The following is a 16,576-nucleotide window of genomic DNA, read 5'->3' on the forward strand; positions in this document are numbered from 1 at the left end:
GGTGTTGGCAACTAAAATTGCCAGTCTGATCTTTCTATAGTTGTGCTGGCTTTTTTTGTTGTTGTTGTAATGAATCTTTTGGTATCTGTCCAATTCAGATGGTGAATTACTGGGGAATAATCAGGGTACCAAAGGTATAAATGCTGAGTTATCTTCCCCCACTATAAACAACAAGTTGTATGGCATAAGTTTCCCTGATATTTATCACAAGAGTAACTTTTGAATAGCTTTGAAGCAAAAAATGTGATTATCTGATCAATAAAAATAAAGCAAAAATAAAAATTTCTCACAGCAAACTTCTTTCTTTGCACAAGTTTCAGGACTGTTGGTGACTTACTTTAAAATGACTATGGACAGATAACTGCTTCAAGATAACCCAATTACATGATGTGAGTTCTGTCTCTTGACAACAGTAGTTTTTAAATTTTATTTTTCAATTTTCATCCTGTGGTATTGCACAGCTCTCTGCCATTTGTGCTTTTTTAGATGGCTGAAAATTGTTTTGTGGTTCACTTGAAGCATAATCAATGCAGTGTTGTGGGTCCCTGTCAAGTCAGATGATGGTAGCAGAAGTATAGCTAGACAGAGCACACAGGTCACCAGCAAACAAGGGAAGACAACAAGCCCTTTATTGGCCTCTGAATGCCTGCTTGGAATGGCTGCTGATGTTCAAAGCATTGTGTGCTGCTTCAGACAGAAATATGTGCCTTTCCATGGTTTCTGGTGTGGTTCTAAAACTTCATAAAATACGGCTTTCTAAAGGACTTAAGTCAGAACTGTGTAGGTTGGAAAAAACCTTTAAGATCATCAAGCCCAACTGCAGTAGGAAGACAAAACAGCCTTTTTTTGGCATAAGCATGGTCTGAAATGCCCTTATGAGGATGTGATTTACCCTTTGTATTCCAGTCATGTTGTACACCCGCTTAAAATCTTACGGTTTCTTTCCATCATTCCCACTAATCCAAACTACTCTTATCTATTGTGGGTGTCTGGTTTTGGTTTAAGACTTGTCCATTTTAAAAACTTTTAAGAAATTGTACTTCCTCTGATAACTCTTTAGGTTAAGAAACCTAGGTGAAATTTAATTTGCATTGGCGTGGTAAATGTTTTACACTGTGTTTGTACAGCTCCTGCAGCCAGATTCTGGTACAGTGAGAATGTCTTGCTGAAGTGTGTGTGACTAAGTAGGTTCTTTGGCTTAGTGGATGTCCATTAGTAAAAGTGGTAGTAAAATTGGTTGCCCATTTAGTAAAACTGTTCTCTGTGCTACCAGCAACAGAAGAACACAGAGTGCCTGGCAGTTTTAAATTAATTACAGTAGTGACTTAAGGCATATTTCACTTGTTACTTCCTTTTGTGGTTAGGTATTTAGAAGGAATTAGTTGCTCCAGGAAACACGTTTGGAAGGCTGTTTTCTGAAGGTTTGCAGAATTTGCAGTGCAATGGCAAGAGCTGATGCCTTTAAGAAGCTTGCATCATTTTAAACGAACAGGTGTTTGTTCAGCACAGTCCTCCTCCGTTCCTGTTTGCATATTCATAGAACTGTATCTACTATGGCTCTGTAGCTGGTAATGATCTGAAGTCACACAGCACCTTGTTTTCTGAGTCCTCACAGAAATTGCCTGTAGTGGTCATGATGGCCTGAGACATTGTCATGGAGCTGTGGTGATTTTTTGGTTTGGATTGTTGTTGGGGGTTTCCATTTGTTTGTTTTGAGGGTTTTTTGTTTGGTTTCTTCCCCCCTTACTCCAAATGCTTAGGCCCTTCAAGGGGAAGATGTAGCAGAAAACTAGGAGGGGAGAAACATGAAAAACTGGGTTGTGGTTTGTTGCTGTGTGTTGATCTCCTCCAGGTTTCAATGGTAGCAGTGACATGGTAATTGTGATGAGTTTCTTTGATTCAACTTGTTTTGGATGGCAGGACAAGGAGAAGTAATTGGATGGTCCGGAATGGGTGGGGAAGAGGCCCTCCTCTGTCATTTGCCAGCACATCTCAGGCTGCATGCAAACTGATTATCATGGTAGAGCCCCAAGTGTTTCAGTGCTGGGTGCAGAATCACATAGGGGCTGTTGTAACATTTGTCTTTCTGCTTGTCTGAAATTAAGCACAATTTGTCTTTTCTTCAGTGTTTCCTGATGATCTTTCCAATATTGAAGTTGGTGTTGGGAAGGGACTGTGTAGATTTGAACACCACCAACTCCTGCTGCTAGAGATTCTGTAAATAGCCACAAGCAGGACTTCTCTTCCTCCTAGCAGTCATATGACTGCTGCTTGTATAGTTATACTCACAAATCTAAGTATGGAAATACTACTGCTGGCTCACTTCAGGCTAGTCACTGCAAGTTTAAAGCTACACACATAAATATTCTGACTTTATATGTTTTGTCACCAAAAAGTAGTGAAAGATTGATACTGCTAAAACAGTAATTCTTGATATTAGCTTTTACTTTAGAACAGACTTGTGACTTATTTGACTAAATTTGTCTTCTAATTTTGTATGAAGATGTATTAAACAAATACATTAAGCTTCATTTTATCTATTACTGTAATGTAAGTGACTGTTTAATTTGAGAACTCAAATCAGTGTGTTGGACTCGACCCTATTGTGGAGTACAGTTGCGGAATGAATGCAGAGTTGCTGAGTTTGAGGTAGTAACTACTGATCTTAGCTCTAAATTAGCTATATAAATACTCATTTAAAAATATATTTTGATCATTAGATCTGTTTCCTGTTGTTGTTTGTCTCTATCCAGTAGATGATGATAATGTTGGTAATAAGGACTGTTAGGTATTGAATATGCAGTTGGACTATTTAGAGCTGAAACATCAAATATGAAATACATAGTTAGGATGTCTGCCTAATCTCTCTAATACTGAGCAATCTTTGTAATGACCTATAAGATTTATCATGTTTGCCAAGTAGTTTGGGGAAGATGCTGAAGTGGCAGTATCACAGCTTCTACCTTGATTTTCCAGCTTTCAGAGCAATCCATTTTGCAGCTCTTGGTTGTTAGAGCCTGAAGGTCACTGGGGACAATGTTGAAAACCTGACACTTGCAGGGATGGAGGGCATGTTTGCAGTAGGCAGGTAGGAGGCATGGTCAGGGCTATTTCAGAAAGGGTGTGGGAAGAAAAGGTATGCATCATAAAAACAAAGCCTTTTTGACTCTGCTTCTCTGGAAGAAACCTGTTCTAAAAGGGCACTGTGATTTTGAGGGCAGCTAATGTTTTGTGTTATTGTTTGGGTGCATATTCAGGTTACTTGCAGAATAGTCTGAAGGGCTTAAAACATTTCAAGTTAAAACTCCTACATCTTCTTTAGTTTTGAGAACACCTTTCCTCTTGAATTAAAGCTTGAACATTCTGAGAATTTTGCAAGTGGTTAAACTTTTGCTCACTCACAACTACAATTAGAAATGAAATTGGAGCAAGAGTATTTTTACCCCTTATATCATCACTCAAATGTATATGGTATTGTAGAAACTGCATCATGGTAATGAAGGCTGTTGGAAAAATAGTTCTTGTACTCAAATAGTAATTAAAAGTATAAATACTGAATCTTGGATTCTTTAAAATCTACCATTTGAGGCTTAAGGCATATGGAATCTGTTAAAACAGTTTTAAGCCCTGAAGTATAGTGAGGGAATGTATAGAATTAGGTGAAGGAGAAGAATCTTAAAGATTGCAAGTAGAAATCAGGTGCTTTGCATTTCATGAGCACATTCTACAAATACTTTGTAAAAGGAGTCTTGAATGGTGAAATTTGATGCTGGGATCTGCTTTCCCTGCAACTTTAGGTATTTAGACCAGTACATGGTGCACCAGTTGGTTGTTACAGCAGCTCAGAATGGAATATAAATTATGCAGCCACACACTTTAATGGTTGAATGTATTAACAGTAGTAAACTTAAATAAGTTTTGAATTAGGGTATTTTCTCTGATTAATCTGTGTTGTTGTGGTTTTTTTATTAAGGTGTGCAAACAGATTTGGCTAGGCCTATTTGATGATAGATCATCAGCAATTCCAGACTTCAGGGACCCACAGAAAGTAAAGGAATTTCTACAGGAAAAATATGAAAAGAAAAGATGGTAAGATGCTTTTACTATTATAGAGATTGCCCCTGTGATGAGAAGTGAAGATGGATTGTTTGCTCTAATTTTGAATGTTCTTTCCTTCTTTGAATCTGCTCTTCAGACTAGATTACACAGCTCTGTAAAGTGAAATAATTTCTGAACTTTATGTAGAGCTCTTATAGGAAGCAGAGAAGACAAACTAAACAAGTTTCTCAGTGTTCATATTGACGGAACAGTAATGGCTTAAGAGGTTGTCAACAACAGTGTAAAGTAACAGTTTTGCAAACTGTTATTTCCCATCCGATTTTTTAGTCTGGGAAAGACATTTTGTATTGAATAAGTGCTAAAAATATTGATAACTTTAAATTTTAGTCCATTTAAAAAAGAAATCATATTTAAAGAATGGGTACTTTGCAAGCTATTTGATAGAGCCTATTGCAGGATTGAGGTTTCAGTAGCAAAACTGAGATCTGCCAGTTCTCAACTTCAGACTCAAGAACTTGTCATGTGAAACTTGTAAAAACCATTGCTCTTCTTGCATGTAGGTATGTTCCTCCAGAGCAAGCAAAGGTGGTGGCATCAGTCCATGCATCCATCTCGGGCTCTTCTGCCAGTAGTACAAGCAGCACACCTGAGGTGAAGCCACTCAAATCTCTCTTGGGAGAAGCTGCACCCGCACTGCACTTAAACAAGGGCACACCTAGCCAAGTGAGTAATGATTGCTGAGGGGCACAGAACTGTTGTGCAGTCCTTGTTACTCTTTCAGCACAAAAATTCTTGCAGTAACAGCTGCTGTGATCTGTAGGAACTAATATGATCACTCTGTCATGTGTTTTACTGAAGTATGTACATGTTTGCAGATTACGTATTAAATGAGGTTTGTTTCTATTGACCAAATTGATTTTTAGTGGTTATTTTCAGTAAATGGAGTTCTCCATTGTGATAAGATTAATTAATTGTCTTTTGCATAAATACGTCTGAAGTTTAGACCTAATGTGTTATATTTTCATTTTTGCATTTTCTCTCTGAAAATAAGAAAATGATTGATGTTGTTAACTGTGAGATTAGTAGTGAATATGTGGATGAAAGCATGTCATATTTATTATGGCTTCCTATGCATTCTGAAACTGTCTTATGCTGTAGTGTAAAGTCAAGCAACACTGTGTACTTAGATTTTTGGAGGGAAGACAGTTTTTTTGAAAACTGCCATCAGGATACAGGCAACTCTTAAATGGACCTCTTTTAACTCATCAGTAGAAAATTGCAACTTCAAGCCTTGCTATTAAATTAATTTTTTCTCTGCTTATACTGAATTCTAATGATTTTTTCCAAATGTAGTGAATAACTTATTTTCTGTCTTGTAAAATTAAGTTTCATTGCTTGTATTTGTACAGTATTTACAGTTTCAAATACAAAATCTGAAGTTGCTAGTAATGTATTGCTACTTTAGTCTTCTGGGTGCTATTAAACCATGTAAATCTGCAGCAGAGTTCCTTTAAGAGCCAGAGTAGTAGCCTAAATAGTCTTCCTCATACTATAGGAGGAGGGTGTGTACTACATACAGCATCTTAAACTTAGGAATAAATGTTAAAGAAATAAGCTTAGTCTAGCCTTCTAATATTTTATAAATGTCAGTTTGGTAAAATATCACCTTTTTGTACTAGCTAATTGAAATCTTGTGTTTGTAGTCTCCTGTTGTAGTTCGATCTCAAGGACAGCAGCAACAAGAAAAGAAACAATTTGACCTCCTCAGTGACCTTGGCTCAGATATCTTTGCTGCTGCCCCTCCTCAGTCAACTGCTACAGCAAATTTTGCTAATTTTGCACACTTCAACAGTCATACAGGTAGGTATTTGGACCACTGTACCCCTTTTAATTGTATAAAATGTAGTTTTAATTTTGATGGCTTTTGACTAAACTTCATGAGATGTATGTAATCTCTGTGCCTTAGGAATGTTGTATTGTTGAAAGTTTCTTTCAGGTCTTTATAAAGAAAGGTTGAAGACATAAAGACTGACAATTCTGCTTTTGGAAGTGGGGGTTGCTATAGCTATTCTCTAGGATATGTATGATTACACTGTTTCTGCCTACTACCAAACTTTAGGTTCTTTGAGGGAGAGAGTGCGAGGATGAGTAATAAAATGTTGGGAGAAGCTGATATTAGACCTTCAATTTTCTTTCTGAAAATTATTAGGAAGAGCATTCATGAAAAGCAAGCAGATACAGAGACTTTAAAGGAGTTCAAATGCATTGATAATAACTGCCAATTTGTCAAAGGAAGAACCAAGGCTTGCCCAGTTTAAAGAGTGATCTCATCTTTTGTGTGTGTGTCTGTTTGAAAGCTGAGTACTGCCCATGTGAGCAGTATTCTGTAGTTTCAGGAAGGATAAACAAGCCTTGAGCTTATGTATTGACTGAGGAAAGAGGATAGGCCTTGAATTCTTAGAGGGTGACTTCAGTAAAATATATTGAACCCTCAGGGTTTTTTTTTTTTTCTCAGTCAAAGACTAAGAGCCATAGAAATATATCCTAAAGACAAAGTCAATTCTGTGGTCACTGAAGTTTGTTGTTGCTAGCTTGCCTTGTAGTTGTGGGAAAGTACCTTTGCCTGCCTGGTCTGAATGGGCTTTTCATCTAGTTCTTCTGAGAAAAACTGTGATGCTGCTAAGCCACTCAGAATAAGAGAGATTTCTTGCAAATCAGTCCTGAAACTGTTAACAGCCAAGATAAAGTATCATAGGCTGGAGTTAAGGTTCACACCTGAGGAACTGAGCAAAATACCAAGATTTATCCAAATTAATGTGAAATAAATGGCTGAATTCAGTAACACTGCAACAGCAATTGTTACTTTGTGTGTTCTGTAAAATCCTTAAAATTAGATTTCATATCAGTCATAATTTTGGGGGTGTATTTAACTGGGAGAACTTGTGCTGGCCAATGCTGCATAGTGTTACTGAAAAGGCTGCAGATGGTTAATTCTTTCTAATAATTTCTTTCCAAACTTATTGCTGAGTGATTCTTTATTTATATACCCTTTATTATTCTTAGTGCTTTTTAGGAGGTGAAAATTCCATTAAAGCAGTATTTCAATACTGTGTTCCAAATCTAGGTAAAATTCCATTGCGTCTCTGCTGGGTAATTTTTACAAGGATAGAAAGCTATAGGAACACTCCAGAATAAATGAAATCTGAGGAGAGAGTCTGTTAATTTCTGGTCACAAACTAACCATTGTGGTCATTCCCATGACTTCTTACCATAAGTTTTAGAGCCCCAAGCAGTATCAGGGCTAGTAAATCAGTTTCTAAAAGGCAGAAACCTGATTCTGAGTGTGTGATAGCTGAACATGTATTGCAGACTTGTTACCTAGGGTGTTTTCTGACTTGCTGTAGTAAAGTGCTTGTAAGACATGTCTTGTGTGCAGTAAGTACAGGGTAGTGTTAGTGAGATGAATAACAAAATGTTACAGACTCTTCCTTTGGAACACAAGGAGGGTTGATCAGTCTGCCAGCTTTGGCAGAAATGAGTTTGAAATGCTCATTAAGAAGCTGTATAAACATGTAATTTTTGTTAGCAATTACACACTGCTAAGGAGCATGGGAGAATTTGCACTTAGTCCAGCGCTACTTTCTCGAAGTTTACGGTCTGGTCTTCTTGTTTTAGGGCTTGATTTAGCTGTGTGTGTATAAAGAATGGAGTTTTTTCTCTTCCTGTACCAACTAAATCACTGAAGAGACCAGCAAACTTAAGATCCTTCAGTATAAGTTACTGAGTGTGGCAGCTGATAGGAAAATATTAACAAACTTGTGCTGTAATCTGTGAAGTGTAGGTGTAAATCTTGAAAATTATGCAGGAACTGCAATTTGTGATATGTTTCTGCTTTCCAAGTTCTTAATTGTATTAAACTGGTTCAGGATGTTGTTGCTTATTGAAGGGGAAACATACTGACCTTATGTTTGCTGTTGGTATTTAATTTACAGAGTTCTGTAATTTCTGCAAAAACGAGATTTTTCAGTTGGTACATCACTGATTTGTCTGTAGTTTATAGGTTGGTAATCGCAACAAGGATTAAAATTTTTGGCCTGTAAATGTCTTAAAAACTGATGGAATAGATGACCTATGACCTGCACAAATATTTTACAAAGGTGTAGTGACACAGCACAACTCTTATTACAGACAGAGGAGGCTTTATCTAAGAGTAGTTTTTTGGTTTGGGTTTTTTTTTTTTTTTACTTTAAGTGTATGTAGATTTTATTTTAGTTTTTTTCTGTTTTGCAGTGTTTCATGCCTTTATTATGTACAAGGTAGTACAAACCTCACAGAAGAAACTGCAGAGATTGTAGGAGCAGCTGGCATTGCCATGACGGTGTTGGCATCCCTGACTGTAGCCAACTGGCTTTTGTACTGCCTTGTTGGTCTGCAGTGTCAATAGCAGCTGTAAATCCATGGCAATCTGCAACACCCTGCAGTTCCTGAGCTTACTTAGGATTGTTCTTGGGTTTTTGTGTGGAGAACTGAATTTTGGAATTGGCAATTTGCCTATTGTCCAGGTGTAGGAGAGTAAAAGTCTTACCTGGTCTTTACTTTTGTGTCCCATTCACAAAGGTTGAAATTTTACTCCATAAAATAAAAAAAGATTAATATCAGAATACTCTGCTGAAGAGGCTTTACAGCAGTACTGTTTGAACATAGGCTCACTCGAAGGTCATCCTTTCTGTGTCAGCTGATACAGTAAAATGAAGTGTTTTGTAATGTAATACACTCCAGTTTTTAATTTAAACCCAAAAGATATTTCATTTAAGATTCTTGACATAGTTTTCTGTTTGTGTGAGTGGTTAAAATGAATAACTTTGTCCTTATTCTAGAAGTGACATTTACATATTTAATCCTCTTTGGTCAACTAAACATCAGTCTCTTGCCTGTCTAGTTGATGCATTAGGACGAAAGTATTGCTTTCATTTTTAAAGTAAATCTATTCCTATTAAAAAACTACTGGTTTAAAAACCAGAACAGCTCAAACTTTGGGATTTGGAATCTGTAAAATGCTGTTTGAACCAATACAGAGGATATAATAGAAGTAATTTTTTGTCTGTTTGTGCCAACTTTTTGCAGACTTCAAAGTTGAAAATAACGTTCCCAACATCTTTCTTTCACTTTGATATTTTTTTTTTTCTTTGCTGACTCTCATGCTGTGGTGGGTTCCAGGTGCCCACGGGGCTGTGTGTTCACTCTCCCATCAGCAGGGTTGGGGAAGACATGAAAAAGCTGATAAGTCAAGAGAAAGTAACTGGGCAAACCACACTTGACTTAATTTGTTGACACTTAATAATAGAGTAGGATAGGAAATAAAACCAAACCCACCTTCATCCCTTCTTGTGAGGTGTAATTTCACTCCTGACCATTTTAGCTTCTCCTCATGAGGGGGCTGGGGAATGGGCATTGCATTTAAATTGTAAGATTTTGTCTCAGTTGCTACTTCTTCCTCAGGCTGTTCCCCTGCCCCAGTGTGGGGTCCCTCCCCTGCAGTAGGATATGGTCCTTCTCAAACTTCTTGGAATGTGAGCCCTTGCCATGGGTGTCAGTTCTTCTAGAACTGCTCCACCATGGGTCCTTTCCATGGTGCTGTCCTTCAGGCAGGGTCACAAATCCTGCCGGAAAACCTGCTCCAGCAGCAGCTTTCCATGAACTCCAGCCTCCTCATGCCTGCCCTACCTGCTCTGGCATGGCTCCTCCAAGGCTGCAGTGTGAATGTGTTACACCCTGGTCCTTCATGGGCTGCAGTGGGACAGCCTTCCTCACCATGGTCTTCTCCATGGGCCTGGAGCCTATCCTTCCCTCCCTCTTGGCTGACCTTGGTATCTGCAGTGTTTTCTCTTGCATTTTCCTCACTCCTCTCTGGCACAGCTGCTGCACACTGGTTTTTAACCTTTTTAAACACAGTGCCCCAGCCAGCACTGCTGGTAGCCTTAGCTTTGGGCGGTGGTGAGGCAGTCTTGGAGCTGCAGCAGTCATGCAGCTATGGGGGCAGCTTCTGTTCACTCCTCACAGGGACCACCCTGGCTGCTCCCTGCTGCCAAAACCATGCTCTGGAACGTAATGCTTATGCACATGGTTTATTAAATGTGGTATCGAGTCCAGCCAAACCTCACTCTCTCCCAGGGTACTCTGGGAAGGAAAGTGCAGGCACTTTCCTGCTAATTTATATTAGCAGCATTGTGGAGTACAGTAGTTTGTATTAAAATGTCCTTTCAGTTTATAAGTCTGTAGTACAGATGTTTTTGAATAGAAATTAATTGAAATAATTGAACTTTTAATTAGCACTATGAGATTATTAAGTTACAGTACTTCAGCAATCAGCATAATTTATTATCTTTGTATACACTTAATCTGAAAAATCTCTCAAGAATAAATAAATTCTAACCTAAAAATATAATGTATTACCATCTGTTATTCCAGAAGGTGTTGTGTGAGCTTTCTTTAGATAGTAATTTAAGTTATCTTTATAAAAAGGTTTGGTTTGCATTTGATTTAAAACATTTTTTCCTTTCTTGCTTATAATAGAGTTTAAGGGCTTCTGTGGAGCTTAGCAGTTAGGAGTGCAATTCCTGTTGAGTCTATAGATACTTGAATGTCCAGCTTGAATGTCTAATCAAAATTAGATTAGTGTTAACTTCTATTTTCTCCTATAGTTTGGCACGAAAGGAAGGCAAAAACTGAAATTTTATTTGAAATTTCTTTGGATTTAATTTTGTGGCTACACTGAGTGCTATCTTCTTGCCACTGGCATTGATTTTCCATATTTCTGTACTCTGATTTAGTTTTTTTAAAGACTGAATTTTCCAGTTAAATGAATTTATAAACCTAGACAAAACTATTTAAGCTGTGCCAACCAAAATTCACCTGAGGAAGAAGCACTTGCTGTATGAGGAGTTTGAATTGCCAATATGTTACAATAATACCTTCTGATTTTTATGCACAAGGAAATGTTCAGTTAGCCCACAAGTTCTAGTTTTGGAAATTAGGTGTTCTGTACTTTATGGCTGTTTTTCCTGAACAGCCAGCACTGCAAGCTGGTTATGCTGGAGTGGATTCCATTGGGTCATGCAGTTGTGAGCAGCAGCTTGTGTGGGGAGGACAGAAGTAGCATTAACTGATACAGCTCTGTGAAGGTGATTTGTGAGAGCTTGTTCAAAGACAACTTTCAATTGTAGAATAACATGTAATTTTCTTCATGTGAAAAGCAGCACATGGTACAACATAACCCTTGAAGGCTGTCATGACCATGAATTCAGTTAATACATCTGTTTTTGTGTTTATTTCCCATATCCATTAACATGTTTTGTTCCTTTGCGATTTACAGCGCAGAACTCTGCCAATGCAGGTTTTGCAAACTTTGATGCATTTGGACAGTCTAGTGGCTCGAGTAATTTTGGAGGTTTCCCCACAGCAAGTCAGTCTCCTTTTCAGCCCCAAAATACAGGTAGAAGTCCTAGCACTTTTGATTAATTCTTAATTGAAATAATCCTTACCTTTATGTTGAAAGGTACCGAAGTTGAGTTTTTCTTGCATCTGCCTGCTTTAATGTGATCAAGCCATCTGAAGCTCTGGGGAAACTCAAAATGAATTCCTTGTGTTTGGTGTTGATTTTTTTTTTCCCCCTAATGCTACTCAGAAGTCTGATTTATGGCACTGTGTTTGTTAGCTCTACACCTGAAATAACTATGAAAAGAATAAACTCTATTACTTTCGATAAGTATTGGATTGACTCTGTCTTCCAAGAGAAGCACTTCAGTAGATCCAAAAGGATGTCACAGTACCAATCAAGTGTGTGTCTATGCATACGTATAGCATATGCACACACTTCAGTATGTTTGACTTCATGTGTAGAGCCTATTGCTAAGATTTATTTTGCTTTCCTTTAATTTGATCATGCTTTACAACTTCTGCTTGAGTTTACACTTGCTGTTTGTCTAGATCTTTGGCTGACTGACTTTCTTTTCCTTTTTTTTTTTTCTTTTGAGTGTGGTGTTGTTTTAAACTTTTTTTTCAAATTTTCTTTCTCCCTTCTTATGTTAACTTTAACCCACACACAATTTCTGGCTGTCCAGCGTTCAGAACGCTTTCATCTAGCTGCAGTTTTGGTGAATTTACTTCAGCTTTTCCTCTCCAGGCTGTACACAGTAAGTTCCACGCAGTGGAAAACTCAGCTTGCTTCATTTTATGCCATTGTAGTATAGCACTTCCATTCCTACTGTTGCATATGTTTCAACTTGTTGCTTATGCTTTTAGAAAGTTGTGTTTCTGTTTTAGAAAGTTCTGTAGTATGAGTGGAATCATCAACCAACTGTTATAAAATGTGATGCACTTAAGGGAACAACTCATTTAAATTTAAGTATATGACCTGCCTAGGTTAAATTGTCTGGACAATGAAGAGATGGAAGCTCGTGGTGTCATACTTGATCTGAAGTTCAGTTGTATGGACTCATATCAAATTTCTAAAATTGATTTATGTATCTCTGACTTCAGTGGAGATTTGTTATAAAAGAGCTGAGTTGTGTCTTCCCCCTAACCTCTTTCCTGATTGGATGCAGTCTAAAGCTCTTGAGAACAGAGAACAAAACTCTTTAAACCTGGGCATGAAATCATACAACTTTAGGACTTCCAGGCATTTTTTTTTTTGCTTAGGATTATAGGTGACATCTGAAATGACTAAACATTGAACCACTAAGTAAATGTAAATAGTAGCTATTTGTTAGCCACATATAGTAGGGAAATTAAGCTTCTCTGTTTTGAGTATTAAAGATTAAGACAAATCTTTTTCCAGGAAGCTTTTATTCTTGAAATTACTTTTAACAGCTAAAAATAGCATATAGTTTTCAGGATCAAATTATGACTGTGATTTAAAGTGTTGAAGTTTGGGGTGTTTATCCCTGATAGGCAGTCAAAAAACTATATTACAATTTTTTTCTGATGGCCCACTGAACTTTGAAGGAAATGGGAAAGAGCCTTAAATGGGTAGGATGGGGCAGGCAAACACATTGCCTCACATAACCACAAAGGGAGGGTTATTGTGCCATCAGTTACAGTTGCAGAGACTTTCTAACTTTGGAGCATTGATCATGTTTAACTTAATTTGTTACAGGTGGAAGTGCTGGATCAGTGAATGCTAATTTTGCTCACTTTGATAACTTCCCCAAATCCTCCAGTGCTGATTTTGGATCCTTCAATGCTTCTCAGAGCAACGCCACAGCAACTGCAGCCAGTAAAGCTGCAGTGAATAAACTGAATCTTCAGTCAGCTGACAAATATGCAGCTCTTGCTAATTTAGATAATATCTTCAGTGCAGGGCAAGGTATTAAACTTTATTGTTTGCCATGGTTATTCTGTATGTGTATAGTTACCACAAGGATGGCTGTGCTTGTCAAAGTACTGTAACAATATTTCAAAATTTCCCTTCTCTAAGTGATCAACAGAATTTTGCATCAATTTACACAGAATTTTGTGTAAATGTGCAAGATATGAGTTTTAAGACATCATTCCAAAGGGATGTCATTAGAAGACTGCTTTTTGGGAACCTATTTCCCATTGAGATTAATAATTCAAAATTAAAATATCTAAATAATCATTACTTCAATAATGAAAACATACAAAAATACAAATACATATTTTATATTTGTACTACAACCTATAGTGGATGCTCTGGAATGGAGAGCTGCAGTTGTTGCAAAGAGCTACCGGAGCAGCTTTCCTACCTCTCTGCCACAAAAACAATTGGCTTTAGTTTTTAATAAAATAGTAAAAGTGATATTTGGATTTAGTTGATAATAAATTGAGGAGAAAAAGCTAGTTATTCTATTACTCAAATGTAGTTCTTCTCGAATGGTGTGTTAAAAATTATGTTCATTTGTACTCCAGAGGTTTGTTTGGAAATGGATTACTTGAGGTTAGATGTTCTGTTAATTTTCTAGTTGAAGATGAATAGATCATTTTTCTAGGAAAACAAAAGCTCTTTGGGGCTGCAGAGTACCTATAGAGGCAGGATATTTTGCTAGCAGCTAATAGCTTGTTAAATACTTTTTCCTCTATGCCCTAGTGCATATTTAATTTTTAAGTCTGCAACCGTCTGTGAACTTTCATTTAGTTCTCAATGTCAGCAGGGCAGAAAGTGAAACCATCTCCAGTATGCTTAATCTGCTTGCTTTCTTTCTAGGTGGGAGTGAGCAGGGAGGTGGCTTCAGCACAGCAGTGTCCTCAGCAGGCCCTGCCTTGTCAGCCCCCAACCAGTCAAGTGCATCTTCGGACAAGTACGCAGCGCTGGCGGAGCTGGACAGCGTGTTCAGCTCCACGGCCACCTCCAGCAACGCGTACACCGCCACCAGTAACGTCAGCAGGTACGCTGCTGGGGCTGCTCACTGCCCACCCTGCTGCAGCAGCACTGAACAGCTGCAAGTCATTGCTCAAATCTGATAGTTCTTATTTAAATGGGGAAGCAGTGAATGAGTTTAAGGTAGTGCTGAAACTGCATCTCTTGTTTTCAATAATGGCAGAACTGAGGGATGCCATACTCTAGGAATACTGTCAGGAGAATGTTCTCTGCACCTTTCTAGTCATGGCATGCTAAACCTGTTAGATGGTAGCACTTTGCAGAGCACTTGCATGCATACTCCAGAATCAGAGGATCATCCCTGAAAAAAGAATTCAAATATTTTTAATGTAAATAGTGCCACCCATTTCTTTTCTGGATCACTGAAGTAACAAATACCAGATGCCTGTTAGGGGCTTGGCATTGCAAGTGCCCCTAAGGCTTTTGCTTTGCAACCCTTATGCTGTTGGCCTTAGCTCTATATTCCTTCCTCTGCTGTTGGTGGAGATGACTTCCCATTGCTCAGCACTAGTGAGAATGTCTGACCCTGGCATCAGGAACACTGCAGTCTTCAAACTGCACATAAATGTTCATTCCTCTTCTTTTACATGCCAGCAGTAACTGTAAATTGTATTTAATTGTTAAACAAGCAATTCTGACTTCACTGAATGAATTGTATAAATTATTTCCAGCAATGCTTTTGGAACAGTCCCTGTAGCTGCTACAGCACAGACACAGCCTGCATCTTCAAGCGTGCCTGCTCCATTTGGAGGTATGGAAGTGTTACTAACACCCTTTGGGAACTGTAAGCAAGCAATCTTCTAAGTTTTACTTGATAATGGTCTGCTTTGATACCACTACTACTGAAGCTAATAAAGATACTATTAACAAAAAAGTATGTCTGTCAAAATAACTCTACTTTTAGTGTATCTCATATATTCCTGATTTTTGGCCTAATTTTAGGTATTTATGTGTCTTTGTATAAAGGCTGTATAGACTTCATGTGAGTGAGATTTGCTGTTAGAGAAACACTTACTTAGTAAAATGTCTTTAATCTTTCAGCAACACCTTCCACCAATCCGTTTGTAGCTGCCCCTGTTGCCCCAGTGGCACCTTCAACAAATCCATTCCAGACCAATAGCCGAGGAGCAACAGGTTAGGAAAAAATACACTGAGTGTTTGAGAAACTTTCTTTAATTAATTGTATTGATTCTTTTTTCCTGTATCTATGTAATATGTTTCTTAAAGATTTTCTGTATTATCTGTCCCTAGTCTGTTTAACATGTTGTGTGTTTGCTCAGTGTTGAGGTGCAATTCTAGGATTTCAAATGGTGGTGATGAAAAATGTCAAAATGATCTGTTTGAGCTCTACCTGTTTGTGGTGTATGAATCACCAGCTGGCTTCCTTCCAAGACTATAACCTTGGCTTTAGAGCATGCTTTATAGAAGGTAGCCCTGAAATCAGGGGTCTTAGAAGCCCTTCTTTGTAATTTCTTTCTTTATTTCAAAGTGTTGAAAGCTCTCAAAACGAAAGAGCTGGAGCCAAAGCCATCCCAAGGCTCTTGGGATGCTAGCTCCTCACCAGTCCACTTAATTAGTACATTAGTGTCTCCTTTTTAAAGCATATGTTTAATCTTTACACTCATTTTTTATATTAATTTTCTGCAGGATGATTCTGTAGAATCGTAATTCTATAGGCAAAATTTAATCACTTTTTCTACTTCGTTAAAACTATGAACTTGGATTAGATGGCTGCTAAGTTATGCTGATTTTCCTCTCCAGAGCAACTGCCAAATTTTGACACTTTTATCTGTTAGCTGGACTTCAACAGAAGTCTGCTGATGTGTGCATTTTGACATTTGAGATGTGGTTTGCTCAATTATTTAGGTAGGCTGAGTTAAACACTGATTTGATAGATTTTTATCCTCTGCTGAAATTACTTGTTTTCAGTCCCTTTTGAGATATTATGCAGCTGAATTTGTTCAGATATTTAATGTCCAAAATGCCCTTTATTTTAATCCCATCCTAAATGGGCTAGTTTGGATCATCATTAAGAATTTTTAGCCTCTTTGGATAAATTTCTCTGAGTATGGCACCTCTATCCTTCCACCTTCTATGCAGCTGTCCCTGGCTTGCTGAGGT

The 16,576-nt window shown here is 37.9% G+C and overlaps 1 protein-coding gene across 5 annotated transcripts in view; it reads left to right on the forward strand.

The window, feature by feature from the left end:
• AGFG1 (ArfGAP with FG repeats 1) overlaps positions 1-16,576 on the forward strand; it is a 36,283-nt gene that overhangs the window by 15,914 nt on the left and 3,793 nt on the right. For 2 of the 5 annotated variants that reach the window (XM_084212249.1, XM_084212248.1), the window contains exons 3-11: positions 3,974-4,089; positions 4,620-4,782; positions 5,763-5,919; positions 11,432-11,551; positions 12,180-12,251; positions 13,214-13,423; positions 14,282-14,462; positions 15,127-15,206; positions 15,497-15,589. In XM_084212249.1, the coding sequence (XP_084068375.1) occupies positions 3,974-4,089; positions 4,620-4,782; positions 5,763-5,919; positions 11,432-11,551; positions 12,180-12,251; positions 13,214-13,423; positions 14,282-14,462; positions 15,127-15,206; positions 15,497-15,589 (1,192 nt within the window). The remainder of the gene's footprint in view (positions 1-3,973; positions 4,090-4,619; positions 4,783-5,762; positions 5,920-11,431; positions 11,552-12,179; positions 12,252-13,213; positions 13,424-14,281; positions 14,463-15,126; positions 15,207-15,496; positions 15,590-16,576) is intronic. The other 3 variants (XM_084212250.1, XM_084212251.1, XM_084212252.1) reach the window with 3 other exon arrangements.

Source organism: Fringilla coelebs (assembly GCF_963513975.1).
Source record: "Fringilla coelebs genome assembly, chromosome: 10".
NCBI classification, from domain to species: Eukaryota; Metazoa; Chordata; class Aves; order Passeriformes; family Fringillidae; genus Fringilla; species Fringilla coelebs.